Source organism: Abramis brama, assembly GCF_963993115.1.
Source record: "Abramis brama genome assembly, chromosome: 20".
Classification (NCBI taxonomy): Eukaryota; Metazoa; Chordata; class Actinopteri; order Cypriniformes; family Leuciscidae; genus Abramis; species Abramis brama.
The window spans coordinates 14,813,144-14,840,009 of NC_139982.1; the positions used below are offsets into that span (position 1 = coordinate 14,813,144).

At 37.2% G+C, this 26,866-nt stretch overlaps 3 protein-coding genes across 4 annotated transcripts; 2 read left to right on the forward strand and 1 right to left on the reverse strand.

The window, feature by feature from the left end:
* Nucleotides 1-4,048: 4,048 nt before the first annotated feature.
* On the forward strand, nucleotides 4,049-6,072 carry LOC311071206 (uncharacterized protein). The gene is made up of 6 exons (XM_084095435.1): nucleotides 4,049-4,080; nucleotides 4,165-4,215; nucleotides 4,540-4,660; nucleotides 4,780-4,932; nucleotides 5,030-5,122; nucleotides 5,542-6,072. The coding sequence occupies exons 2-6, from the start codon at nucleotides 4,190-4,192 to the stop codon at nucleotides 5,602-5,604; spliced, it is 456 nt and encodes a 151-aa protein (XP_083951561.1). The 5' UTR covers nucleotides 4,049-4,080; nucleotides 4,165-4,189; the 3' UTR covers nucleotides 5,605-6,072.
* Nucleotides 6,073-7,563: 1,491 nt separating this feature from the next.
* On the forward strand, nucleotides 7,564-13,648 carry LOC311071234 (uncharacterized protein). The gene is made up of 7 exons (XM_084095515.1): nucleotides 7,564-7,587; nucleotides 7,662-7,731; nucleotides 7,889-8,073; nucleotides 8,925-9,079; nucleotides 12,125-12,555; nucleotides 12,646-12,851; nucleotides 12,951-13,648. Exons 2-7 carry the CDS (start codon nucleotides 7,698-7,700, stop codon nucleotides 13,131-13,133), a joined length of 1,194 nt encoding a protein of 397 aa, XP_083951641.1. The 5' UTR covers nucleotides 7,564-7,587; nucleotides 7,662-7,697; the 3' UTR covers nucleotides 13,134-13,648.
* A 5,120-nt stretch (nucleotides 13,649-18,768) lies between these two features.
* Nucleotides 18,769-21,884, reverse strand: LOC311071573 (uncharacterized protein). 2 transcript variants are annotated; one of them, XM_084095974.1, is made up of 7 exons: nucleotides 21,848-21,884; nucleotides 21,732-21,779; nucleotides 21,420-21,604; nucleotides 20,522-20,676; nucleotides 19,863-20,365; nucleotides 19,561-19,766; nucleotides 18,769-19,454 (listed from the first exon to the last, which is right to left on the reverse strand). In XM_084095974.1, exons 2-7 carry the CDS (start codon nucleotides 21,745-21,747, stop codon nucleotides 19,248-19,250), a joined length of 1,272 nt encoding a protein of 423 aa, XP_083952100.1. In that variant the 5' UTR covers nucleotides 21,748-21,779; nucleotides 21,848-21,884; the 3' UTR covers nucleotides 18,769-19,247. The 2 variants fall into 2 exon arrangements, with proteins under 2 accessions (XP_083952100.1, XP_083952099.1); XM_084095973.1 differs by having other exon boundaries at nucleotides 21,732-21,877.
* Between the last annotated feature and the right edge of the window lie 4,982 nt (nucleotides 21,885-26,866).

The window sequence follows — 26,866 nt, forward strand, 5'->3', positions numbered from 1 at the left end:
TTGTGCTTTTTTCAGTTATTTATAAACATGTTAATGGCAAAGGTGTGAATTCACTCTATATAGCACAAACGAGGCTACCATAATATGTAAGTAACATGTATGTACATGTTTGTATTTTTAAGAGAATAATGTTTCGTGGTTATTGAAAAAAATAAAAATGAAAGTTGCTGAAATAAGACCACAAAACACATACTAAATATGTGTCCACAAGACTTTTGACTAATGGATGTTTTCGCTTCGAGTTCTGGCTTCAAAATGATGTGAAAATCATCCTGCCTAATCGTTCTTATAAAACAATACATTGATTTAAACATTGTAAGACAGTTTTTTTGTCAGAAGAGGTCTATGCATGGGAGTGGTAATGGCCTATCAATATTAATGAGATTCAGACCAGGGGTGTGACATAGACACCCCCCCCAATGGCTAATGGGCCATCAAGTGAGGCAGCCTGAAGAAAGAATGAGAGGACATTCAAAGGTTTTGTTTTTCAATCTGTTTTATTGTAATTCCTCTGTGTGGAGGAACTAAATGTTCTAAATTATAAATGTTGCTCTAAGCAAATTAAATGTGAGCAAAATAAAAAAATAATCAGTCGGCTATAAACAAAGCAATTGTGAGCGATAAATAAACAAAAGGAATCTACCGATAATGTAAAGGCAAGGCCTGTAAAGGCAACTCTTGTGTACACTGAATAAAAAATAAGATAAACTCTAGACAATGTTCAAATCAAAAACAGGATGTGCTATGTGATATATATATATATATATATATATATATATATATATATATATATATATATATATATATGTAGGCTATGAATCCAAGTATGAATCAGAATCAGAATAGATTTTATTGCCATTGTCAATGAAAGGTTTCACAGACTAGGAATTTTCTTCGGTGTAGCCTACTCGTGCAACATGAAACAAACTTTTGCTAATGATAAATAATAAGCAATAAACTATGGAAATAGGCATAGGCATAATTTGCGGGTGGGACGGATGGGACATGTTCCCACCACTTTTTAAAACATCTCGCGACACGAATGTACCAATTCTACAAATAAATAAAACATCTCCAGTTAACTGGCAGAGCATTCAATTCGTTCGTTTTTTAAATAAGATACTAGCGCTGATTTTTTTTTTTTTTTTTAAATCAAGTGATCAAAGTGCTCGTTGCCGCTGCGATCAGTGGCGCAGATATGGTGTTTTCTCATGTGGCTCGTGCACACACCACACTGTCTTCACTCGACGCGCGCTTCAATCCGTTGCATTGCGGATACTCTCTATTCGTTCTGGTGAAACCACAAAACATAATGCAAACGTTTGCGTGTCCCTGCATGATATACAACCACTGATGAACATAATCGTTTTGATTAGAGAAAAAAAAACTATACGAGAAAAAAAAAACCTATACAAGGGCGGATTCAAACTCAGACCCTCTGACACTGCTGGCAAAAGCTCTACCACTGGACCATTAAGATACACGTTGGTTAAATAGGCGGATCTATGCATTGGCACTGACAACATGTATTAGGCTACATCTCATTTAACGACAAATTAAACCCCATGTAACCTACTATTTAAATCGATTGCTGGACATTGTAATGTTATTGGCATCCATCTTCATTGAATTTTGAAATCAGATAGAGCCGGCCAGAGCGCTGCATAATAAGTAGTCACACCGGCTTATTCAGTATGGAAATACACACCAACAATGACACGCCCCTACTGCGTGTTAGAATCTCCGAAAAACAAGCCGATTTCAAACTCAAAATGTACGCTTTTAAATATACCAATACTGCTATCTCAAACATGGAGAGGCTTCTTCGTGATCTCAACTAACAGATTCTGCAAAAAAACGAAAATCACCAATTTTGAAATAAAACGCTTATTTCTCATTTTGCTCGAAAGTTGTGCTGCCGACTTGTGTCCCTGGTTTCCGTGACGGGTCACAAATGTGGACTCTTCGTCGCTAGTATCCAGGACGAGCTGAAGGGCTTCTGCACCGGTGTATCGTGCCATCTTCCCAACGCGCAGGTGACTGAATGATGAAACTTGAAGCGTTTAATGCATTTGCTTGGGGGCGTTTGCCTGTTTTGCATAGATGGCTTGACACATTATCTTGTGAATAGCGCGCTCCGTGAGTAGGCGTGAACGAATTAAAGTGAATGAGCTCGACTGGAATCACTCTCTTTTCATACAGATTACAGAAGCTGAGAATATTTGTTTTTTATATAAATTACTTCATTTAAAAGATGAGATCTCAAGCTTTATGCCCGTGGGTATGTTTGCCTGTTTGACTGAATTTTCTCGGAGTTACAGATCATTTTCGAACGCGTTTCAAATTGGAGTTCACTGACAGAGAGAGTGCAGAACTCGCATCATGTTAATTTTTCTTTATTTGGCAAAAAGCAAAACACTTTATTTTTATTGTGAGTACACAGAAAAAAAATAGAAACTGAACAGGATCGATTGATGTATAACACGAAAATGAAAGTTCAAAATTAACAGAGCATTATGAACTTAATTTACATTGCTAAAAAAAAAAAAACGAGCAAAACGCGCGGGCGCGTTTTTGGTCCCCAGAGGGTTAAAGATCCTGTCACTAAAGACAGTGCTCCTGACTGCTTTGGCTTCAATCAAGAGGGTAGGGGACCTGCAAGCATTTTCGGTCGACGAATCGAGCGTAGAATTCGGGCCGACCAACTCTCGCGTTGTCCTGAGACCCCGGCTCGAATACATGCCCAAGGTTCCTACTACTCCGTTCAGGGACCATGTAGTGAACCAGCAAGCGCTGCCTTCGGAGGAGGCAGACCTAGCCCTGGCTTTTCTCTGTCCCGTCCGCTCATTGCGGTTATACATGGACAGAACGCAAAGCTTTAGGACCTCAGATCAGCTCTTCGTCTGTTACGGAGGCCAGCAGAAGGGAAAGGCTGTCTCCAAGCAGAGGATGGCCCACTGGATAGTTGATACCATCGCCTTGGCTTACGGAGCCCAAGGCGTGCCTTGTCCGTTTGGGTTGCGAGCACACTCAACTAGAAGTGTGGCGCTGACTCAAGGCGCCTCGCTGACAGATATATGTAGAGCTGCGGGCTGGGCGAACCTAACACGTTTGCTAGATTCTATAGCCTCCGTGTAGAACCAGTATTTTCCTGTATACTCGCCCCCAGTGGCCAGTATCGCGAAGGACCAGTTCTTAGTGTCGGCTTGCAATGCCACTTCCGCCCCCATGGGCCATGCGATATCCAATAGGGATATCCAAGGGTTTTGTTTCTAAACAGATTATACAAGATAGTCCTACAAGATAGGACATTTGTCAGACGTTTAGGTTTTTTGCAACGTTTTTTGCAAAAAACCTCAAAAAAACAAATAGGCATCCGTATCAATTGCACGATGAAACACAATGCGTGCTATATGCATTTTCATGCGACTGGGTTGAATATTGCTGGTAGACAATTGTACCAAGTAAACATTTTAAATTATTTTAAAATCAATTTAATTACGTGAGAGAATTGTATAGTGTGTTATATTAAAGGATTAGTTCACCTCAAAATGAAAATTTCCTGATAATTTACTCACCCTAATGCCATCCAATATGTTCATGTCTTTCTTTTTTCAGTGGAAAACAAATTAAGTTTTTTGAAACATTTCAGGATTTTTTTTTTTAGAAAACGACTGATCGTTTCGCTAGATAAGACCCTATTCCTCAGCTGGGATCGTGCAGAGCCCTTTGAAGCACTTCAGAGCCCTTAGAAACTGCATTGATTTGGACTTCAACAATTTGGTTACCGTTGAAGTCCATTGTGTGGAGAAAAATCCTGAAATGTTTTCCTCAAAAAACTTAATTTCTTTTCCACTGAAGAAAGAAAGACATGAACATCTTGGATGGCATTGGGGTGAGTAAATTATCAGGAAATTTCATTTTGAGGTGAACTAATCCTTTAAGTGAACGAGTTGGGTAAAACAGAACCATGTAAACAAAAAGCATATTTTCATATGAGTACTGGTTCCCACTCCTAATCAACATCTTCTCTTTCACAGTTTTATGAATGACCAGGTGAACAGCAACCTCCTAGTTATAGTAAGTCATATTCAAATATTCTGATTTACTTGTGTCATTTGTTAAATATGGTATCTTATAATACTTTTTTCTTCTTCTTTTTAGGATTGTGAATGTGGCAGTGCAAAGAATGTGTCCATCGAAACTAGCTAGCAGGTATTTGTTGCTGCAGCATTTTAGGCAGACTCATGTGTGCTTTAGGGGCAGTTTTCGCTATCCATGTCCATACACAGATTGCCCACGTTTAGTACATGGAGTAAGCTTCTTAATCACACATACAAAATACACGCTAAACAGGAAACTCCAAAGCCAGAAGAATTAACAACATTCCAGTGTCATGTGTGTTCATGCAAGGAGCTAGCAACAGAAAGATTATTTTCAACACATAAATGGACATCTCAGGCATAATGAAACAGTTCAGTGTATGTTTGTAGGATGTGCATTTGAAAGTAATATTTACAGGACATTTAACACCCACAGATACCGGAAACACAATCCACATTCCACCTTCATTAATAGACTTCAAACCCATTGTCGTCAGCCAATGCCCATGATAGAGGTGTTCAAGAATCAATGGCCAGCTCTTTTTCAGCAGAGTGTAGTAAGTAAACATGTTATGTAGTGTTTTATTTTAGTCGTTATTAGGTTCTTTTCATAGTAAGAAGGATAAACAAAACAAATTGTTTTTTTGTTGTTGGTTTTTTTTTGCCCATTTTGAAGGTGAACGCAGAGTTCATGCAGATCACTACGAAGCCACTGCAATCAATGTTCCTACAGCTGGACCACTTTTCAGATAAATTGATGCAGATCTTCAAGAGCAAAGGAGGAGTGAAGGGGCAAAAGATCAAAAACGCCCTGGCGATCACAGACTCTGTTAGTATAAATGCATGCAATGTCTTCTGTTTTGTCTAGTTATTGTACAGCTTTCTGCATTTGGCTAATTTCAGTCTTGATTTTCCCCCTGCTGTAGTGCGACAACATAAACATCAGGAGAGAGTGCATCCTGAAAGGCCTGATGATCTACCTGACTGAAGATCCAGACTCTTTCTTCAAGGAGTATGTGGTAAGTGATTTTTTTTAAATATATATAACAACAATTATGTTAATACTTTTATGTTTTATAAAATAATATATGATTGATTATTATTAAATGCTCAATTTTCATTTTCATTTCACAAAATATGTATTAGTGGAATAATAATATTTTGTTTTATTCATTTTAATAAAATAATATTTTTAATAGTAATCATTTTGCAGGGGTAATAACTTTTTTCATTCCATGTGTATGCCTTTCATTGTTCATCTGAACACAGTAGAATTTGTAGAAGTTTTCAGATGTGTATGTCCATAGAATGGAAGTAAATGGCAGCCAACAATGAAATAGTAAAAGTGAAAAGTAGCAATGCAATTTGCTGATTACTTTTAAAATATAAAGGGTCAAATTCACCTGGGCTTAACCAAAGTGTTTTGTGTTTTGTCCAGGCCACTGAGGATGCAGAAAATGAAATCCCAAACACAGTCATGGAGGTTGTACAGAAGACATAGGAGTTGTGATCAAGGGCATTAAGGTTTTGAGCGACCTAGACTGCGTGATCCTGGCATTCATCATGCTGTTCGGTCTCATTTATGCTCTTGATCTTAATTTTCCTGACAACCTCAAGTACACCGTCGAGTATATACAGAAAATCCTAATGAACTTGGATGGACATAGGCTGAATGCAAATATCCAGCAACTTAATCAAGCTGTTTGCATGAGATGTGCACTTTTTTTGAGAACACAATGAGAATTATTTGAGAATACATTGTTGTATATTGAGTCATTAACATACTTATGCACGCACACACACCACACTTTTTTTTTTTTTTTAACTCTTACATGCTTTTTCTTACACACTTTTTGTGTGTATTTATACTTAGTCGTTCTTGTCTTTAGGGATAGTTCACTCATCATAGTGAAAATTCTGTCATCATTTACTGATCCTGGGGTTGTTCCAGACCTGTATAAATGTATTTGTTCTGTTGAACACAAAGGAAGATGTGTTAAAGAATATGGGAAACTTAACAATTCTGGGCCACCATTGACTTTCATAGTTGTTTTTTCTTCCTACTATGGAAGTCAATGGTGGCCCAGAACTGTTCAGTTTCCCATATTCTTTAACATATCTTCCTTTGTGTTCAACAGAACAAAGACATTTGCACATGTTTGGAAAAAGGCTTTAAAATGTGTACTTGCATTTTTCTAAGTACTTTTCACATTAAATAACTATTGCACTATTGAGTTTTAAATAAAAACATCTCGATTAAAATTTGTCTCTTGTCTCTATGGGGTACAAAACAAGGATTTCCTAATTGATTTTTCAATGAAATGTTCTAATTTAAGTTTAAGAAGCGTACAACTAATTTTATAAATGTATCCATTTCATCTAAACTATTTGATCAAAATTGAGTTGGACCAACTCATTTAAGTTGCTCATAATTGAGTTGGACCAACTCACTTAAGTTGGTCAAAATTGAGTTGAACCAACTTAATTACATTTCATTGCATGAATTAGTTTTTTATGAGTTGGGGCTACACATATTTATTGGATGGAAATTGTCCAATGAGTTATTTTTTTTGAGTCTGTGTATTACTAGCACAGGTGTAATTATACGGATTGTTATGCTAAATTGTGAACCGATCTCTAGTCTGATTGACTGGTAGCCTATTGCAGCCTTATTAACTCACACAGTGTCTCATAAAATTAATTAAGAGCAAACAACCTTGATGTTAAACCTTAAACACTTACTTCAAATATGATGTTTTCTTATTCTTCGTATCTTGCAACCATATTCTCTCGTCCTCTGCTCGTCCGTTTGAAAACTGTGCGCACTGCCGGCGAACGTAAAAAAATACAAATAAAATCAGCATCAGCAACTACCAGTAGCGAATCAAATTTTGTCACCCCGGACACCCCTCTGGCTCCGCCACTGTGTGAATGAAAAGAATTTGACAGATGATGCTGATGGACAGACCTTAGTGGATCATGCCTGGACCAGTAGAGGGCCTCATTGCAGCCTTTAATTGCAAGGTGTTATGGGTTAAACCACTATCCTGGCCATTTTAACTAAGGCTGTTTATGTACTCTTGACTTAGCTTAAAGCAAGGCATGTTTGTGCAATTGTGAAAACTTATTTTTTTTAATTAAGTGTCATCAACAGGCTTGTACAGGAACCACTGGCAGAGAGCAATCAAATTATTACATTTATAAACAACACCCACTCAGTTTTCTCACAGACAGACAGTTAGATCCAACAGATGGAAATATCAAATATTCATTGTTAGTAAATCTAAAAAAAATTACATTTTTGTGCCAACTATCCCTTTAAGGATGCCTGCTAATCCCCAAAGGATACTCCCTCTGTTATTTGACAGTTTTACAGTTTTACTGTATGTATTTTCGTTCCAAACATTAAGGAGGCGCCATAGAGTATAAATTGCCTATGCTGATATCAACAACTGCATTGCTTAGAAGTTCATTCCTCTTACAGGTATCGTTTACTGACATGCTCCATCCATCATTAATGAAGTGATTCTTGTCTCATTTTTTATTTTATTTTTTCAGGCACTGCAATTTCTTTACAGACTAAGAAGAGTGAAGATGTCTTCCAGCAGAGTAATGCCCGTTAATAAAGGTGAGTATGAACCTTTTAAGGTCTATGAATTGTTTTTGATCAATAAAGTGCAATAAAAATCTCTGTCTTAAAGAATTTACATGCTTAATGTTGTGGTATTTGACACAAGCCTGTGCAAAACCATCATGTAGTAAGTATTACATTTGTAATTCTACAGAAGTGATGGAAGAAAATCAACTCAGCTTCTTTCAGGAGCTTCTTCCATCGGCTGAGCGTACGGCTTTGCTCTACCATCTCTCCTATCTCTGTTTGGCTAAGTTCCCCAAGTTGGAGAGGGTTCTCAGAGAGTGTGCTCTTGAAACCCAGAATCTCTTTGCCTCCTCTGAGTCTCTTCTGCAGAAGGTAAAGTCAATGATCTTCTGACTTTTCTCTTATTGAAGTCAAACTAAAGAGTTTTTAAAACTCTCAAAATAAGCTAATATAACCAACAGAAGGAATAGAGAATATATTTGTAATAAATTTGAATTCAGGTACAAAACAAAAATTTGAAGGAGTAGAACTGAATTGCATTGAAATTAATAGAAATGACAGTGTAGCTTTTAATAATGCATTGAATAAATGTATATATTTCACTGTAATAACTTAAATTTCAGTTCATGCATGATTGAAGAACATTTAAATTCAAGGTCACACAGGCTTTCATGGTTTTTATAGATTTTTGTACTTTTAGGATAAATAAAAAAAATATATAATTTGGAAATAGTACATCATTTCTCACATTTTCAGTAGGTCCAGTAGTTGCTAGGAGCAGCAGAAAAACAACGTCTATTGAATATAATACATGTCTGATTTGCTAAATAAATTTATTTTTATTAAACTCTGTTAGACTTTCTGTCTTCTGGTGGAGATAAGGTAAATGTTTGATGATAAATGTTTGACATGACAGGACACATTGTTGTAGTATTTGATGCATTTGACAATGATATACAGTGCAATTCTCTTTGGTTGTGTTGATAAATTAATTTTAATTATTATAAATGTTTATTTAAAATTTTGGATGGATTCCCCCAACCACCTGCATATTTTGGCTTCAAATGGCGAAATCACCAAAAGGTGATGACTTTGGGGCACTATTAATTTTGTACCTACAAAAAACATAGAATTTAATATAAAATAATTTATTTAAATTGGCTCAAAAATCTAAGGGGGCACATGCAAGGACATAACATGTAAAAAATCTTGCTGTCTTTTAGTGTGTGGACACAAGTAACCAAATGGTTTCCTCAATGTTCCCTCATCTGAAACTCGCTGTTGAAAATAATGAAAACATTCAGACCATGATGTCTTTGGAAAAAGCAAGAGAATGGATCGCAGAAATTGTTAACGGAGTGGAAGAGATGGTTGACAGGTAATATTTTAGGAAATGTTTCCTATTCAGACGGGATTAGTTTTACAAGGGTAGATGGAGTAATGTAATTTTACCACAGGACATCTGTAATATTAATGGCCAATTCACACGGGATAAGAAGTCTCAGTAAAACTAGCAGAAGTGGGAGGGGTAACTCAATTTACGCACAGTTGTTACCTTCCTGTTGTCGTGATATTACGTTGCTTCCTGATATCATGTGTGTAAACGCATACAAGTTATATATATAACCTATATATATATCAGTTAGGTCCAGTCTAACGATTTATTAATTAAATTAAATAAATTCTGATTGGATTCTGTTGGTAATACGCTCTTACCTAAAGCAAAAAGAAGCTTTGTGCCTCTGACAAGTGCTTTTAACCTTTCTTTATCTGAATGGTAAGCAGAAACACTTGAGTTTTGCCACTGACTTGTCCCACCGCCTAGAACACAACTGAGTGCTTTTTCAAGCTCTTCCATACTTGAAAAACTGTGGTAAACTACTTTTAAACAGAAAATCACAGAATATTTAGGTACATATTTACATCTGGTCTATTCGCACAGGATTAGTATTACCAATTTTTCCGGACATTTTTACATACAGTAAGGTAAAAGTCGCCGTAATCTTTACTGTCATTTACCATAATGATTGCTGAGATGGTACATTCGGACAGGACTAAAATCACTGTGAAGCTCTGGTAATAATCACTTTACCCCACCTCTTCATCTTAAACTAATCCCGACTAATAGAGCTTAAAGGTAGGGTAGGTAATCCTGTTCAGAAACACTTTTTTTTATACTGGGTGAAATGGTCCTTCCATCCTGAGAGTAGTCAATACATTATGTGTTCAGAAAAAGGAATGAAAACAAGTAATAAAAACTCAGTGAGTGTTTTAGCGCAATTTTCTGACGTCATGGGATCACAACACTAAGAGATAGTAAATCTTTTTATGTTTTTTTTTTTTTTTTTTTTTTTTGTGCGTTCCCGAGATTAGACCTTCCTTAACATAATGCCGAAAACCCGAAGTCTCTAGGTGGTCTGGTTGAGGAGGAGATAGAAGTGCAAGATTGGTGCGCACAGACAGAACAGAAATCATGAGTTAACAATCGCAATTTTGTCCGTTGGAAAATTGCGCTAAAAATCAGACCTCTGTAGCAGCTGCAGGACAGTAAAAACTCTGACCAATCACTGCCATTCGGTGCGAATGTAAAGAACCAATCAGATGCCTTCATGTCTCGTGCCCGAGCCCCACTGCGCGCGCTGCCCTGCGTGCACTCATCACATGTCACCGTTCCCGGAAATATTCAGCTCAAAGCACCTGCATATGCAGTCAGCGAAGGCAAACAAGGCAAAAACTACTTCCTCGGACCCTGCCCGCACTCTTGAACGACCTCCTCTGCTTCGCCCTCAACCCCGGACCTGTCCTCGAACCGACGATGCGGTACTTGTCTCCGGACTCGGAGTGTACGTTAGTCTTCATTAGAGTCAACAATGTTTTCATCATGGAAACTCTTACATGTAAAACACCGTGGGCCCTATTTTAACGATCTGAAACGCAAGTGTCAAAGCGCAAAGCGCAAGTGACTTTGTGGGCGGGTCTTGGCGCTGTTGCTAGTTTCCCGGCGGGATAAATGACTCTTGCGCCAGGCGCAAATCTAAAATGGGTTGGTCTGAAGAGCTTCATTATTCATAGGTGTGGTTTGGGCGTAACGTGAAATAAACCAATCAGAGCGTCATCTCACATTCCCTTTAAGAGCAGGCGCGTTTGTTCTAAAGCGGATTCCTATCAAAACGGCGGATTTGCCAGACGCGCGCCAGGAGCGGTTCACAGCCAAGGAGAGCAACGCTCTCGTCAGGGAGGTTGGGGATGGAGAAACCCACCCAAATTAACTTCGGTTAAAAAGGCGTATGATAATTTTGGTAAATGTGTAAGCTAGATGTATGCTTTTATAATAAATTGTCTATCTATCTATCTATCTATCTATCTATCTATCGTAATAATGCATGATTTGCAAAAATGAAAACTGCTGCTTCTGTGTAGATGAGAGAATCAAAGTGTATGCGCGTTGTGCACACGCTACATTGATTATGGCCAAGCATGCGCCCTTAAAATAGCATATGAATAACATGCGCAACGCGCCACTGACTTTAAACTATTTTTTCCTGGTTAGTGGCGCAATTGTTTTCTAAACCTGCAAAATAGCATGAAGGAACGTTTGCGCCGGAACACACCTCCTTTTTTGCGCTGAACCGCCCAATGAGCGCAAGTTCATTCCCTAGTTTAGCGACGTGCTTCTGTGGAGGGAAAAACGCGCTTTGCGCGGGTGCAAAATAGGAATGATACATGCGTCGCTGTACAAAGTCAGTTGCGCTGGGTGCAAGATAGGGCCCCGTATATGTTATGAATCTTACACGAAATTCACCTTCATCACAGTGTAACTGATGGTAATGGAAAAACGTGTATCAATGCAACCTGTTTTTAGTTTTGCCTTATAAATATAGCTTGTTACCGAATGAAACTTTACCATTATCGATATGCTAGCTTGATAGTGAGTACTAAAATAAATCTTATTTGTTTATATTCATAGTGATAAAGTTAGGTATTTTATTACATGTGATTCTGACATGATGTCACTGTATGTACTGCGCTCCTCCACTCGTCTCCACTCGTCTCAGGTAATAAATGCGTCTTCCAGCTGAGCCTGAGCGTTTGGCGTCGCGCGTTCATGTGTTTTGGGGGCGTCGCTTTGGAAGGAGCTCAGAAGGGAGGGGGTGGGAGTGAATGGAAATAATGAGCTGTGTTTATTGCAGATTAAAAGGTCTACAGTCACTCGATTTTTATATTTTCTTTTTCAGAGTACTTACATTTTAATTATGTATTGGTATATAAAGACAGTTTAAACAAATTTGGAATGTTTTCTTTTTTAGAAAAATTCTACCTACCCTGCCTTTAAGTGTTACATGTCAAAAGCATTATAAAATATGAAGTTTACAAAGTTTACTGTGATTGAACCTATGGTTTATCTGAAATCTGTCATTATCAGATATGAGAAACACAACCGCAGTGTGGCTTCCTGCACCAGTGATGTGATTCTTGAAAAGGCTGAGGCTGAAAAAAAAATTGCACAAACTACTAAGGAGATAGAGGCTCTAGAGAAGGTGGTGAGAGATCTTCAGATGGAACTGAGGAAAACCTTAGAGGAAATCGGACAAACTGAATCAAAGATAAACCGGTGTCGGGCCAGATTTCCTCGTGGAATAATGTTTGGTTTGAGTTTCCTGGCTGTCATTTTGCCATTTGTTGGACACATTCTTAAATCCATTTTTCAAGCTAAACCTGCACAAAACCAGGCTCTTGCTAATAAAAAAGCTCGACTCATTGCTCAGAAGTCAAACCTGAAAAGCCAGGAGCACAATATCCAAGTCAGGCTGACTGATGTTCAGCTGAAGTTGGCAAACAAGAAGACGGAAAAGGGTGAGATTCTTTCAAGATCTCTGTGTGCCAATGTCAAAAACCTCAGAGTGATCTCTCATAATCATTTTCTGCTTCATATTTTTTTTCAAGGTTCAATACCCGAAACTGTCCGTCTGAGCGATGTCCAAAAGTACCTTTATCAAATCCAACAAACTCTGCTTAAGCATAATATGTTCTGGAAATCAGTGCTAGTATTTCTGGAATCTCTCAAAAGCGAGACCTTTTCTAATGAACACTTCATTGAGGAGAATGAACTGAAGGAGATTGTTCTGATGCATATTGATTCAGCGCAAGAGGTAACTTACACACTGAATAAATGTTCAGTTGCAGTTTATGACAGTTAATTTCATTGCATTTTCTATGTTGTGATTCATTTTGTATCTCAAATCTTTCAGCATTGGAAGGCCTTTGGTGAATCCTGTCTGACGGCAAAGAAGGCCTTTAGCTTGCAGAATAAAGATGCGTATAAGTTCCTGGAGTTCAACCCATCTTCACTGTCACCAGAGGAATGGAAAAGGCGGTATGACATTGCCATAGCAGATCTTACCAAAATAGGAACTGCCATCGGTGCACATTAGCCAATGATATCTGCCATTCCTTTGCAGTACATAGGAGTACATTCAACATACACATTTATAGTGTTTTATAAAGCTGAATTCAAATTGTCTCTGACTAGCGCTGTGGTTGCTAGTGGGCGTTCCCACTAGTTTCCTTGTAAAGTTTATGAATGACATTCACATATGTCATTCCATGTTGTAAACATCTTCTTTTTTTCTTCTTTTGTTTTTTAAATCAATTTTCTTTCCACTAAACATTTTGAAAGTGGAAAGATTATATAAATGGAATCAGCAAATGCATAATATAAAAGACAAGCAACCTGAAAAGAAAAACTAATTGTGTAAAAAATGAGAATACATTTATTTTTAAATTAGCATCTTGTCTGTAGTTTGATTTATAGAATTGCTCTGGTACTAAATGATGAATTTATGTAAAAATTGTATAGCCAAAATCATGATGAATATAGTATAATTTTAAATGTTATGTAGTTTGTGTTTGTATTGTATGTAACATGCTTTTTCAAATAAATGGATTCAAAAAAACATCTTGGATATTTGTGTGAGGGACTCGACACAGAAGAGAACAAGTGCAACAAGCCCAGCGGAAGTACTGATGATGAGGAGGCCATTAGGCCTAGCATCCTCTGAAAGGTTCTGAGAGGGGAAAAGGCCCATTGTTTCTTCGTCTCATGCCTGAGAGAAAGAGAATGGTGGACAACGAGGGGAGCAGCCGTTTCTAGAGAAAGCGGTTAATGAACGCAGTGAGGCGAGACTCGTGCCCGTCAAGTGGCGTGCTCAAAGGTGCGGCATTTTGAAACAAACGCTGGCGAAAATATGCTAATATTTTAGAGATATAACTCTGTTATACTCACCTGATAGTTGCAGGGGAGGAGCGTCATTCTCAGCTGCAGAGTCAGCGGAGAGCACAGAACATAATAGTAATTTATTTTACTTTTACTTGGTCCACTGCTGGGCTTCTTCTGAACTGAATAAAAGGCTTCAATAAATCTGAGAAAAAGGAATTTTCCCCAAAGCGTCCAGCGACGCAGTACGAGTAAACGTTTCGAAAGGGAACTTGTAGGGTTTTTTAATGGTACAAAGACCTTATTTATGTCAAAAGATCTAAGAAAATGTCATGAACCCCTTTAAGCTCCATGTGACTGCTGCTCCAGTTTTTCTTTAATGTTCATGCCTTCGAAAGCATTGTCAGTAAGTAATTATGGTAAAATGTGTAAATTGAGAATATTTTCTTTATTTCCTATGCTATGACTAAAAACCGGAAGTAGCACCTGTTAGCTCCGTAAGCTACTCACAGAGACCAAAGCGCACCTGAATCGGTGATGTTACCTACTAGTTTGTTTCTTTATTATTACTCCATGCTTCGTGGTGTTTGCTACAACTGTGTGTAAGTTGAAGAATTATATATTTTTTTTTGACTGTGAAGATTGCAAAGATTGCAGGGAAAACGTTGGTTGAGAAGTAGGCTAAAGTGGTCAGTATTACTCTGTATTCTTTATTAGCATTAGCTACAGTGCTAAGTCATGCTATTTATGTAATGATTGCAATATTTGATGTTGTCTTTTATTTTGTCTACCTGAACTTTTAGAACCAGAGACCATGTCATTGGGCAGTATCATAAATTATCTGACAAGCAATAAGACATTATATAAATTTCCACAAGTATTTATACACTCATGTTCTCTTGTTCATGCTTTGGTGTTGTCCGTGTTATGATATTAGTGGTGAGTCTTGGTTTCTCATGCTTTCATTTATTGATTTATTATTATACATTTGGATGAACAACCTCTGTATTACAACCCCAATGAAAATAAATTTCATTATTAGAAAATTATTTGAAATGAAAAGGTTTTATTAAAACAGCATCAGAAATAAATGTTTTATTCAAAGCAGTAAGCCTGAAACATTATAGGTATGTCGAGTACTCTGTTTATACTGTAAAGACTTCTTAAGTTTGTACATTATGGAGCAATGGGAGCTGGTGCTTCGGGATTAAAGGGATCAGGACTTATTTTGTTCAGATCCTCTATAACAGTTTCATACTCTGTTTTCCATTCCTCTGGTGTCAGTGAAGATGGGCTGGTCTCCAGGAACTTATACGCATCTTTAGTCTGCAAGCTAAAGATGCTCTTTGCACTCAGACAGGATTCACCGAAGGCCTTCCAATGCTGAAAGATTTGAGGTACAAAATCAATCACAGAAAAAAGTATACAATCAAGGTGAAAACAATTTCTGTAATCCTGCAACTGAACATTTTCTCAATGTCTAAGTTACCCCTTGTGCTGAAGTAATAGAGGCCAGAAAGATCTCCTTCAATTCAATCTCCTCGATGAAGTGTTCATTAGCAAAAGTCTCGTCTTTGAGAGCCTCCAGCATTACACCCACTGATTCCCAGAACTTCTGAAGCTGAATCAGAATGTTTTGGATTCGGGAAAGGCATTTTTGGACGTCATTCAGATGAACAGGGTCGGGTATTGAACCTTTAGAAATAATATGAAGCAGACATTAATTATGAGAGATCACTCTGAGGCTTCTGGTGTAAATCAGGGAATGTGTTGAGCATGATTGATCTTTTAAGTGAAAGAATCTGGTCCATCTTTAGAGGAATCCTGTAGAAGAATCTTCACTAGAAAAAAAGTGCAGAATGCCACTCCAAATGAGAATTATTGGACGGGACCAGTTTCTTGGAGCAGAAATCAAAGGAAGAATGGATCAAATAGTGGAAATCTCCATAGAAGTCACAAAATTATGGAAGAATAAATAGAATTTTCCATTTCAATTCATTCTTCCATATTTTTGTGACTTCTAAAGTTTAATGAAACTGGTATTGTCCAATAATTTGCATTTGGAGTGGCATTATGCCCTTGTCTTGTAGTGAAGATTCTTCTAAAGGCACACTTCCTCTTCTTCTGATTGCTGAAATCTCACTAGATTATTGGTCCAGATAGCCTTGTTCTTCTGGGAGGTAGTTTCACTTATCTTGTGTAACATTATATATTGCTACTGAAACAAATATCATGTATCAAGTTGAGTAGTTTGCTCATAAAGCGTGCTCTCTCTCTCTCTGATAAATTCCAGAAAGTTCTTAAAAGTCCGATAAGTTTTAGGAAGTGCTACTTATAAACAGTAACGTTTGTTACATTTTTTGAAAGCTAAATTTAATCGATTTATAATTCAGGAAATCTTCATTTGAAAAAATAGTCAAAAAACTAGAACCCTAGCCTGCATACACCCCACAACAAACGAAGACCAAATGTGTGACTTTTACAGACTGTCATGAGTTATTGAATAATATGTTAACATGAATAGTGTGTGAAGTGCTTAAAATTACTATATATATTTAAGCATTATATAATGTTTTTAATCATTTATCAATTTAGTCATTGTAAACCAGTCATTTGTAGATTTTTTAAAAAGTGCTTGATCATGCTGATTGAAAGTTTAATAAAATATCAGCATTTCGATTTACATAAAAAAAATCTGTTAATCATTATGTAATGTTGAATAAGTTCATTAAACATTAACAGGCACATTATCTCATATGTCTAGCTATGTGCATATATATTAACTACTGATCTGTAAAACATTATGCAATGATTTTTAATGATTAATTAATAAAAGTTATTATAAAGTGTCACCAAGAATCTTACCATTTTCTATTTTCATGCTTGCCAACTTCAGCTGCATATCAGTCATCCTGACATGGATGCTCCACTCCTTGCTCATTAGACTTGACTTCTCAATGGAGAGTTGAGTCATTTCGCTGGACAGAACCTGGGTTTTCGCAGCTGCTTCATTGGCAGTTTTAGCATCATTAATTGATTTAACAATGGGTCCAACAAATGGTACAATGGCAGCGAAGATAGCCAGACCATTACTTTTGCTAGAAGACTCTTTGACATGATTATACAGCTCTTGGTTTTTCTCTGAAATCTTTGCCTCAATTTGTCCAATTTCCTCATTGTTGTTCTTCAGTTGATCATCGAGATCTCTCACCGCCTCCTCCTGGGCCTCTATCTCCTTAGTAGTTTGTGCTTTTTTTCTCTGTCTCAGACTTTTCAAGAATTACATCACTGGTGCAGGAAGCCACACTGTGGTTGTGTTTCTCATATCAGTAAAAATTCTTGATATACACTTGATTTACATGATGACGTTCTGTTTCATCCAGAGGACTTTTGGCAGTGGCCGTATTGAAAGTGTTCCAGATATGGAAAATTTAACAAATCTTACTAAACTTTCTTATGCTAAAACATTTTACCTGTCTACCATCTGTCCCACTTTGTCAATAATTTCAGTGATCCATTCTCTGGCTTTTTCCAGGGACTTAATAGCCAAAATGCTTTTATCCTTTTCAACGGCAACCTTCAGCTTCAGTGGCCGCACACTGAAAGACAGCAGAAATACTTACATTGTTTATCCACGTTTCATACTTTACATAGGAAACATCTAGTAAAAATCAATCAATCAATGAAATATAGTGTCTCGTGAACAGTTCAAAGATTAGGCTGCAATCTTATTGAAATAAGTTCAGTTCATTTCAGTAGTTCGAAACAGCTCACCAATGCCAACATTCCAGAAAAGTTTGTGGTGGCTAGTAAACTCCTTCGAACTGCCATTAGTCCATGATGATTACGTAATAGGTGGGTTTGCTCTAGGGGTTCGCTTTCTCATTCATTCCTTCACTCAATCAGAGTGAAGTGATCTGTATGGTATAACATTTTCAAATAAACTTGAGTAGAGTGCTGAATTCCCAATGCTATCTCACAACCAATTCGTACAAATTCGTAAGAGTGAGTACGAGGTGGCTAATTCGTACAAATTCGTACAACCTCATTCGTACAAATTCATGCAATTTGTCTAAACCCCAGTGATGGGTAGGTCATTCGTACGAAAATATGTACAATTTAGTAAAAATTGTAAGAATTTGTACGAGTTAGGTCATATGAATTTGTACAAATTAGCCACCTCGTAAATATTTATTTTGCTAGACTGTTTTAGACTGATTTCGATGTTGCTTTTGCAAAAAATGTTTCTGTGTGTGCCCTGCCACAATACACACTGTCACAAATAATATATAACAGATCTGTGCATGCTACAAATGTAAGCTTTGAATGTGTGTGTATGACAGTATTTATTAGTATTTGTCTCTAATTAAAAACACTTGTGATGACCTTGAATCCATCATGTGGCTTTCTACATTTACCACTTGTATTATGGTGGATATCAACATATTGTATTGGTATATTAATATTAAATTATATTTTTTTTAATATAAACCAGTTATTTTTAGCTTTTTAAACTTCTTGTAACTCCAAACTGGTATTTCTAACAACATTATTTGAATGTATGTTCATAATAATAAAATACACTATTTTGAAGTGCAAATAAATTTACTTTGTTGTTCTTCTATTTATTTACATATTGTGGCTAATGATTTGTAACTCTCGCACATTCACAGAAAATAGCTTACTTTAGCGTTGCAAAATAATGTGGATATACAATGGGGACACTGGTTATTTGTTTCTGGTTTCCCTTGTTCTTATTTCCTTTCATTACTTTGCCTAGGTGTGTCCATGGGCGTTCGTAAGGTTTTAGGTCAGGAGATATGAGGTCAAAAAACTTAACAGTCTTTGTCTTTATAAAATAAAAATTTATTTGAACAAAATATAAAAAATACTGGTTACACAATGATTAATATTTGTAGCAAATCATCAAAAGGTTACAGGTTATAATACTTCAGCTTATCCAATCTCAACAGGGCAGTCCTGTATGAGTGGAAAATTACACAGGCTATTTACCTTGTAAGCAGTTCAAGCAATAGATGTAAAAAATAACTTGTTCTCATCCGAGCTTTTCAAGTTAAGATAATACAGCAGAGTAATATAAGCAAAAATAATCTCAGTTAATAAACTGAACTGGAAGAGAGCTAATTTCTCCCCAGGGATGCACACGACATCTAAATAAAAAATGCAACAAACAACAATCAAAAAGCAGTCGTATTTATAAGCAACTGGGTTAAATTGTTCCTATGCAATTTCTTGTTTTTTTGTTGTTGTTTTTTTCAGAGGAACTAAATCATGTGACATCAATACTGTAAAGACTTCTTAAGTTTGTGAATTATGGAGCAATGGGAGCTGGTCCTGCGGGTTTAAAGGGATCAGGATTTATTTTGTTCAGATCCTCTATGACAGTTTCATACTCTGTTTTCCATTCCTCTGGTGTCAGTGAAGATGGGCTGATCTCCAGGAACTTATACGCATCTTTAGTCTGTAAGCTAAAGATGCTCCTTGCACTCAGACAGGTTTCACCGAAGGCCTTCCAATGCTGAAAGATTTGAGGTACAAAATGAATCACAGAAAAAAGAATACAATCAAGGTGAAAACAATTTCTGTAATCCTGCAACTGAATATGTTCTCTATGTCTAAGTTACCCCTTGTGCTTGAGTAATAGAGTCCAGAAAGGTCTGCTTCAATTCAATCTCCTCGATGAAGTGTTCATTAGCAAAAGTCTCATCTTTGAGACCCTCCAGTATTATACCCACTGATTCCCAGAACTTCTGAAGCTGAACCAGAATGTTTTGGATTCGGGAAAGGCATTTTTGGACGTCCTTCAGATGGACAGGGTCGGGTATTGAACCTTTTAGAAATAATATGAAGCAGACATTAATTATGATGATGTAAATCAGGGACCGTTTCGAGCACATTGGAAACTCCTTTAGTGAAAGAATCTTACCATTTTCTATTTTCAGGTTTGCCAACTTCAGCTGCATATCCGTCAGCTTGACATGGATGCTCCACTCCTTGCTCATCAGACTTGACTTGTCAGTGGAGAGTTGAGTCAATTCGCTGGACAGAGCCTGGATTTCCGCAGCAGCATTATCACCTACGTATGTTTCAGGGAGGTAAGTTTGAGGGATTCCAGTTAAAAGTTCAAACATTCCAATGAAAACGTTAAGGGGTCCAGCGACAATTATTGATAAGGCATCAAAGAAACCCAATGTTTTTGGTTTTGACGCATTGCCATAATTATACATCTCATTTTGTTTCTGTTGAATCTTTTCCTCAATTTCTCTAAATTCCTTAAGGTTTTTCTCCAGTTCCTCTTCCAGATCTCTCACCGCCTTTTCATGGGCAGCCATCTCCACAGAAACTTGTTGTTTTTTTTTTTCCGTCTCAGTCTTTTCATGAATTACATCACTGGTGCAGGAAGCCACACTGCGGTTGTGTTTCTCATAACTGGCAATAACAGTTTTCAGATTAATCGTGAGCTACAGCACAGTAAATATTCTTGATATACACTGAGACGTGTTCCATATATGGTAAATTCAACTAAACTTACTACACTTTCTAATTCTAGAATTAAAATTTTAGCAACATTTTGAAACATTTTACCTGTCTACCATCTGTTCCACTTTGTCAACAATTTCAGAGATCCATGTTCTGGCTTTTTCCAGGGACTTAATAGCCACAATGGTTTTATCCTTTTCAACAGCAACCTTCAGTGCCGGCAGCAGCGTAGAATATAGGTTTTTACTTGTCACCGCACACTGAAAGACAGCAGAAATACTTACACTGTTGATCCACAATGGAGTTTCATACTTTACATAAGAAAACAACTTGTCAAAATCAATCAATCAGTCTATGAAATATAAAAGCTCTATGATAGTTTTGACACCATTGCCTACTGTCTTGTGTCTCGTGACCAGTTCAAGTTCAGTTCAAGTGCCAATCAAGAGTGAAATAAGTGTAGTCAAGACGGACAGTTCTCAGAAGGTTCATTTTGGTAGTTTGTGAAAAGTTTGTGCTGGCTGGTAAACTCATTCTACCTGTCATTAATAACAGTAGTTTTCTCTAGAGCTCTGCTGTCCCATTCATTCCTTCACTCAGTCAAAATGAAGTGATTTGTTGATTGTATAAAACACTACAAATAAACTTGAGTAGAATTACTGAATTGCAGTTCTAGTGAAAACACATCCACAAAATTCTGTGAGCAGAAGCTTTCTTAACCGCTCTTTTCTCATTATCATTTTTACTGTGGTGTTGTTGTGTAATGTAGAGATAGAGTGTAGCAGATACAGTATTTAAATATTCATCTAAACACAGCATTTCTTGCCAGTATTTAAAATTATCTTAAATCTTTATCTTAATCTTTAAAATTATTCAAAAAGATCTTGTGCAATATGTATTACAATGCATCCTTACTCATCTCTTAGACTGACACAAATTATTTATTGGCATCTATGTCCTCTTTCTTTTCACAAAAAATTCTAGTGTTTTGTTTTGGCTTTACCTTCAGCAGAAGCGCCTCAGAAGACCCAAAGAGAAGCTGAGTTTCAACAGCACGCTCTCGGAGAACCCTCTCCAACTTGGGGAACTTAGCCAAACAGAGATAGGAGAGATGGTAGAGCAGAGCTGTCCGCTGAGCAGATGGAAGAAGCTCCTTAATAAACTCAGGGCTACTTGCGACCATAATTTCTGTAGAATTACAAATGTGAAAGTTGCAACGTGATGGTTTTGCTCAGAATTGTGTCAATAATTAACTAAATTAAAAATGTGAGATGTTTACATTTTATCAGTGAAAAAGAATTGAATTTTTACCAACCTTGGTTGTCTGCCATTTTTTGTCTGTAAAGGAAGTACCTGGAAAACACTGAAAAAACAACAACACTATCACGAGACAAGAATCAACAATAAATGTGAGAGGTCAGTGAAAGTTACCTGTAAGATGAATGAACCTCTAAGCAATGTAGTTGACTGTGTCAGCATGGGGAATTTATACTCTATGGCACCTCCTTAAAATTGTTTGTCATACATGTTTGTACAACTAACACAATGCTCTTTGATACCAATCTTTCATTTGAAAGTCACGTGTCTAGTATCTGTAAAACCGCATTTTTCCATCTTAAAAATATATCTAAATTACGCCATATGCTCTCAATGACAAATGCGGAAAAATAAGTTAAAGCGTTCATGACCTCAAGGCTAGATATGGTTGCCCTGGTAATGGTTGCCCTGCACGCTTAATAAACAAACTACAGCTAGTTCAAAACACAGCAGCTCGAGTTCTTACCAGAACCAGGAAGTATGACCATATTAGCCCGGTTCTGTCAACACTGCATTGGCTCCCTATTAAACATCGCATACATTTTAAAATATTGCTGATTACTTACAAAGCACTAAATGGTTTAGCTCCGCAGTACTTGAGCGAGCTCTTAACACATTATAGTCCTTCATTCCGGCCTGTTAATATTACCTAGAATATCAAAATCGACTGCTGGCGGTAGATCCTTTACCTATTTAGCACCAAAACTTTGGAACAGTCTTCCTAACATTGTCCGGGAAGCAGACACACTGTCAGTTCAAAGCTAGACTAAAAACACATCTCTTTGGATTAGCATTCACATAACTCATTATAGAATTCTATAATTCAATGTTAGGATGCATAGATTAGGTCAGCCAGAATTGGGAACACTTCCCATAAATCCTGATGTACTCATTACATCATTAGAAGAATGGCATATACGCTAATTTTAGTGTCTTTGTTTATCCCGAGGTTTTGGACTAAACCCGGACTAAATATTGCTTTTCTACATTTCAGATGGCTGTTGGTTTCACCCTGGTTGTATTGGAACGAGACATCAATACATTACCTAGCTCTTGTGCACATAGTGAAAGCTATGTCATTGCAGAGCATGAATTATTGTAGAAAATGCCCTTTCAACAATTGCTGAAAGAGAATTAATTTAACCAAAGACAAGGGCCAAGATTTCAACTAAAAGGAACAGTAACCCCATAATGGAGACTTCAAACATACTTCAACAACTTTTGTACATGAACCATGTGAAAGAAATAAAGACAAACTGGTTTATAATAAATGAGCAATGCTGGTTTTAAGTTGTTTATGCATCCTCTGATATCATTGATTTAATTTGCAGTTGATTTCATCTAGGGATGTGTTGCTCTGATAAATATGATTGAAGATGGCTTTAAAAAAAAAAAATCTAACATTTCATTGAAGTAAAAGAATTGAAAGTGAAAATCACACATCTCCAAAACATGTCGGCCACAATGATTGGCATCCTTTTATTAAACACTTTTCACAACCTCATTTTGCCAAGATAACAGCTCTGAGTCTTCTCCTATAATGCCTGATGAGTTTGGAGAACACCTGACAAGAGACCAGAGACCATTCCTTCATATATAATCTCTCCAGATCCTTCAGATGTTGTCTTTTGAGTGTAGAATCTATTTCTCAGCTGCATGCGCAGCATATACCAGGCACGACTTCTTTGTAGAAATGAAGTTTTATTCACGGCCGGGGGATCACTGGCCACAACAACCAAGTGAGTCTCCTGAATAGAAAGATATATGTACATTTATATCATACAGTTGAGTAAAAAGCAATGTCACTCAAGTCTTCTTCACTGTGATTTGTTCTGGTGATTGGTTTGTAATGATCTAAGCTAATCATATGACTGTTAGTTCTACTGTGTTAAGCACTTTTTGGATAAGTATATATGGCCTTTGACCTGAGCATCCTTAGTCTGCATTTCTCTGTACATTTTAATGTTGAAAATTCCAATTCCATAAAATATTTATATCACACTATCTATTGGCATTTGCTAGAATCCATGATACCATGTATCTGAACAAGATATTGTGGGATTCCAAATTTATTAAAATGTTTAATTTAGGTTTACATTGAATTTAGCATGTTAAGGTTAGGTATAAATTCCTGTTTTACTGAAACTCTTGGAGTTTGTGTTTTAGCAAGACAGTCCTGTCAGTCCTGTTCTCGGGTCTCAGCATTTGAATAGATATGCTGAGTGAATTAGGGTGGGCAGCACTCTCAGTCCCGAACAGGTTCCGAAACCTGTCTCATCACAAAGTTTTGGTTCCTGCCCCTAAATTTATATAAACTGTAAGATAACGTTCACTTAGTCAGACTTGCCGACTGCAGCTACCGACAGCTCGTGTTTTCAATAAACAATCCTGCTGAAGAAACAACCAAGTCTCCTGGTCTTCGATTCTGAGTTTACAACAATATCCAGGACCTTCAGCAAAAAATAGGCCCCACAACATTAAAGATCCAGCAGTATATTTAACCGTGGACATGGGGTATTTTTTATCCTGCTAAAAAGCTATTTTTTAGTTTCATCTGATAATAGAACCAGGTCCCTTTTAAAGTTCCAAAAGATCATGAGGATTCATCATCACATCACGCACCTGCAGCGCTTCTGTGAACGGAAAAAATAGAATAAAATCACATATATTGTGCTAGTTTCTATTTATGGAAAGTAATGCATTAAGTTACTTTTGCATTACTTTTTTTCTCACCTGGGCTGCTTGCTTGTTTTTTGTTTTTTTATAAATAAAAGTTCTGTCTTTGTCAAATGTGTAAATTGTGTTCCAAATTATTATGCAAGTGACATATCAGTAGGGTTTCAGTAAAATAAAACTTTTAGATTTTAGTTTTTTCGAAGAAAGTGTTTTTGTTTTATTCCTCATACCTTTTGGAAAAGTAGTATCAATCTCAGAAAGGTTTGTTAAGCAGTTTGTCTTAGGTAAATGTAAAACCTACCGAAAGAGGTTAGTCGACCTTATTAAGCAAGTTACAATTATGCAATACGAGGAGGAAGAAACATCTTTCTGAAGATAAAAAGCATGAAATGGTGCAATGTCTTGCAAAAGTCATGACAGTAATTAATTTTTTGACAAAACCGAATGGAGATTACATCTCACATTCGCCCATGAGTCTTTTCAAACTATTTTCTTCAGAAAATGCTGTGTCAACTCTGTGCCACAACACCAATGCTCAGGCTGCCAAGGCAAATATTTGTGAGTGATTTAATGCAGAAGAACTCGGTCAGTTAATGGCTCATTAAGGGAAGTTTCTATCAAACAAAATAATTGTGTTAAAGCTATAGGTATTTGAAGCTGCTGGTGTCTCTGGAGTCTAAATAACCTCACCATACAGGCTGGCAGTTGTGCATAAAGTTTCATTTCTGCCACTCCTAACCAAAGCTCACAAAGAGAAATGTTAACAGTGGGTTTATAAATTTGTAAAGTCTAATTTTTAATTAGCTTTATTCACTGACGAATGGCAAATCGAGAACATGTATGTTAGACCCTATACCGACTAATCTACTGAAAGAGATGCTTCCAGAGGTCATAGATCCTCTTCTTTATTTTCATTAATTCATCTTTGTCATTAGGATACGTACCATAAACTTTTAAGCTGGCTATGATTAAAAAAACACAACTTGATCCTACAGAATTAGTCAAATACAGGCCGATCTTGAATCTACCTTTTCTGTCAAAGATACTAAAGGCTGTATCTTCACAACTATGTTCCTTTTTAAGAAGAAATGCTATCTGCAAGGATTTTCAGTCAGGATTTAGACCGTACCATAGTACTGAGACAGCTCTCGTTAGAGTTACAAATGATTTGCTCTTATCTGACCGTGGTTGTATCTCTCTATTAGTGTTACTTGATCTTAGTGCTGCATTTGATACTACTGACCACAACATTCTTTTAAATAGACTCGAAAATTATGTTGGCATTAGTGGAATTGCATTAGCATGGTTTAAATCATACTTATCTGACCGTTATCAGTTTGTAGCAGTAAATGAAGAGATGTCTAATTGGTCACAAGTTCAGTATGGTGTACCACAAGGCTCAGTACTAGGACCGTTGTTGTTCACTCTGTACATGCTACCCTTGGGAGATATCATTAGGAAGCATGACAATAATAAAAAAAAAATAATAAAAAAAATCGACTGCTGGCGGTAAATCCTTTTCCCATTTAGCACCAAAACTTTGGACCGGTCTTCCACTCTGTCGGTTCAAATCTAGACTAAAAACACATCTCTTTGGCCTAGCATACACATAACACATTATAGACTTATAGACACATTACAGCATTCGGGAACACTCCCTATAAATCCTGATGTACTTGTTACATCATAAGAAGGATGGCATCTACTCTAATATTAGTCTCTCTGTGTATCCGAGGTTTACCCGCAGTCCGCCGTATCCATGCCGTATCCAGATCTGATGAAGGACCTGCGCCTGGACACGATGACAACGCAGTCCTGAAGTGTCAGCCAGTCCCTCCCTTGTGTTTCCTGAAGTCAGCCGGATCCTGGCCGTATCCAGATCAGATGGTGGACCTGCACCTGGACTCATCCTTGACGCATCCCTGAAGTGCCAGCCTCATCAGCCCTGTGAAGGCCTCATCAACACGACAGCCATTGGCCAGGATCCTCAACAAACTCGTCTCCATACCGGCGCGATGACTCCGACCTCCAACCAGATGGAAGAGGATAAATATTCTGAATGTTCTGATCCAGTCTGAACTTCTGACCTGTAATGCTGCCTGGATCATAGTCATACACTGTTCGCTCGTTGGCCAGAGGAGAACTGGCCCCGACTGAGCCTGGGTTCTCCCAAGGTTTTTTTCTCCATTCTGTCACCTGATGGAGTTTTGGTTCCTTGCCACTGTTGCCTTGGCTTTTGGCTTGCTTAGTTGGGGACATTTAATATTCAACAATATTATTGATCTGCCTTACTTAAGGTGGACGATGACACAATTTTCCTCTAGAAACAAACTTTGTTGTATTTTTTCATGTTATCACTGTGAAGCTGCTTTGATGCAATCTGTATTGTAAAAAGCACTATATAAATAAAGGTGACTTGACTTGACGTGAGGAGTTTATTGAATGAAAAGCATTTGT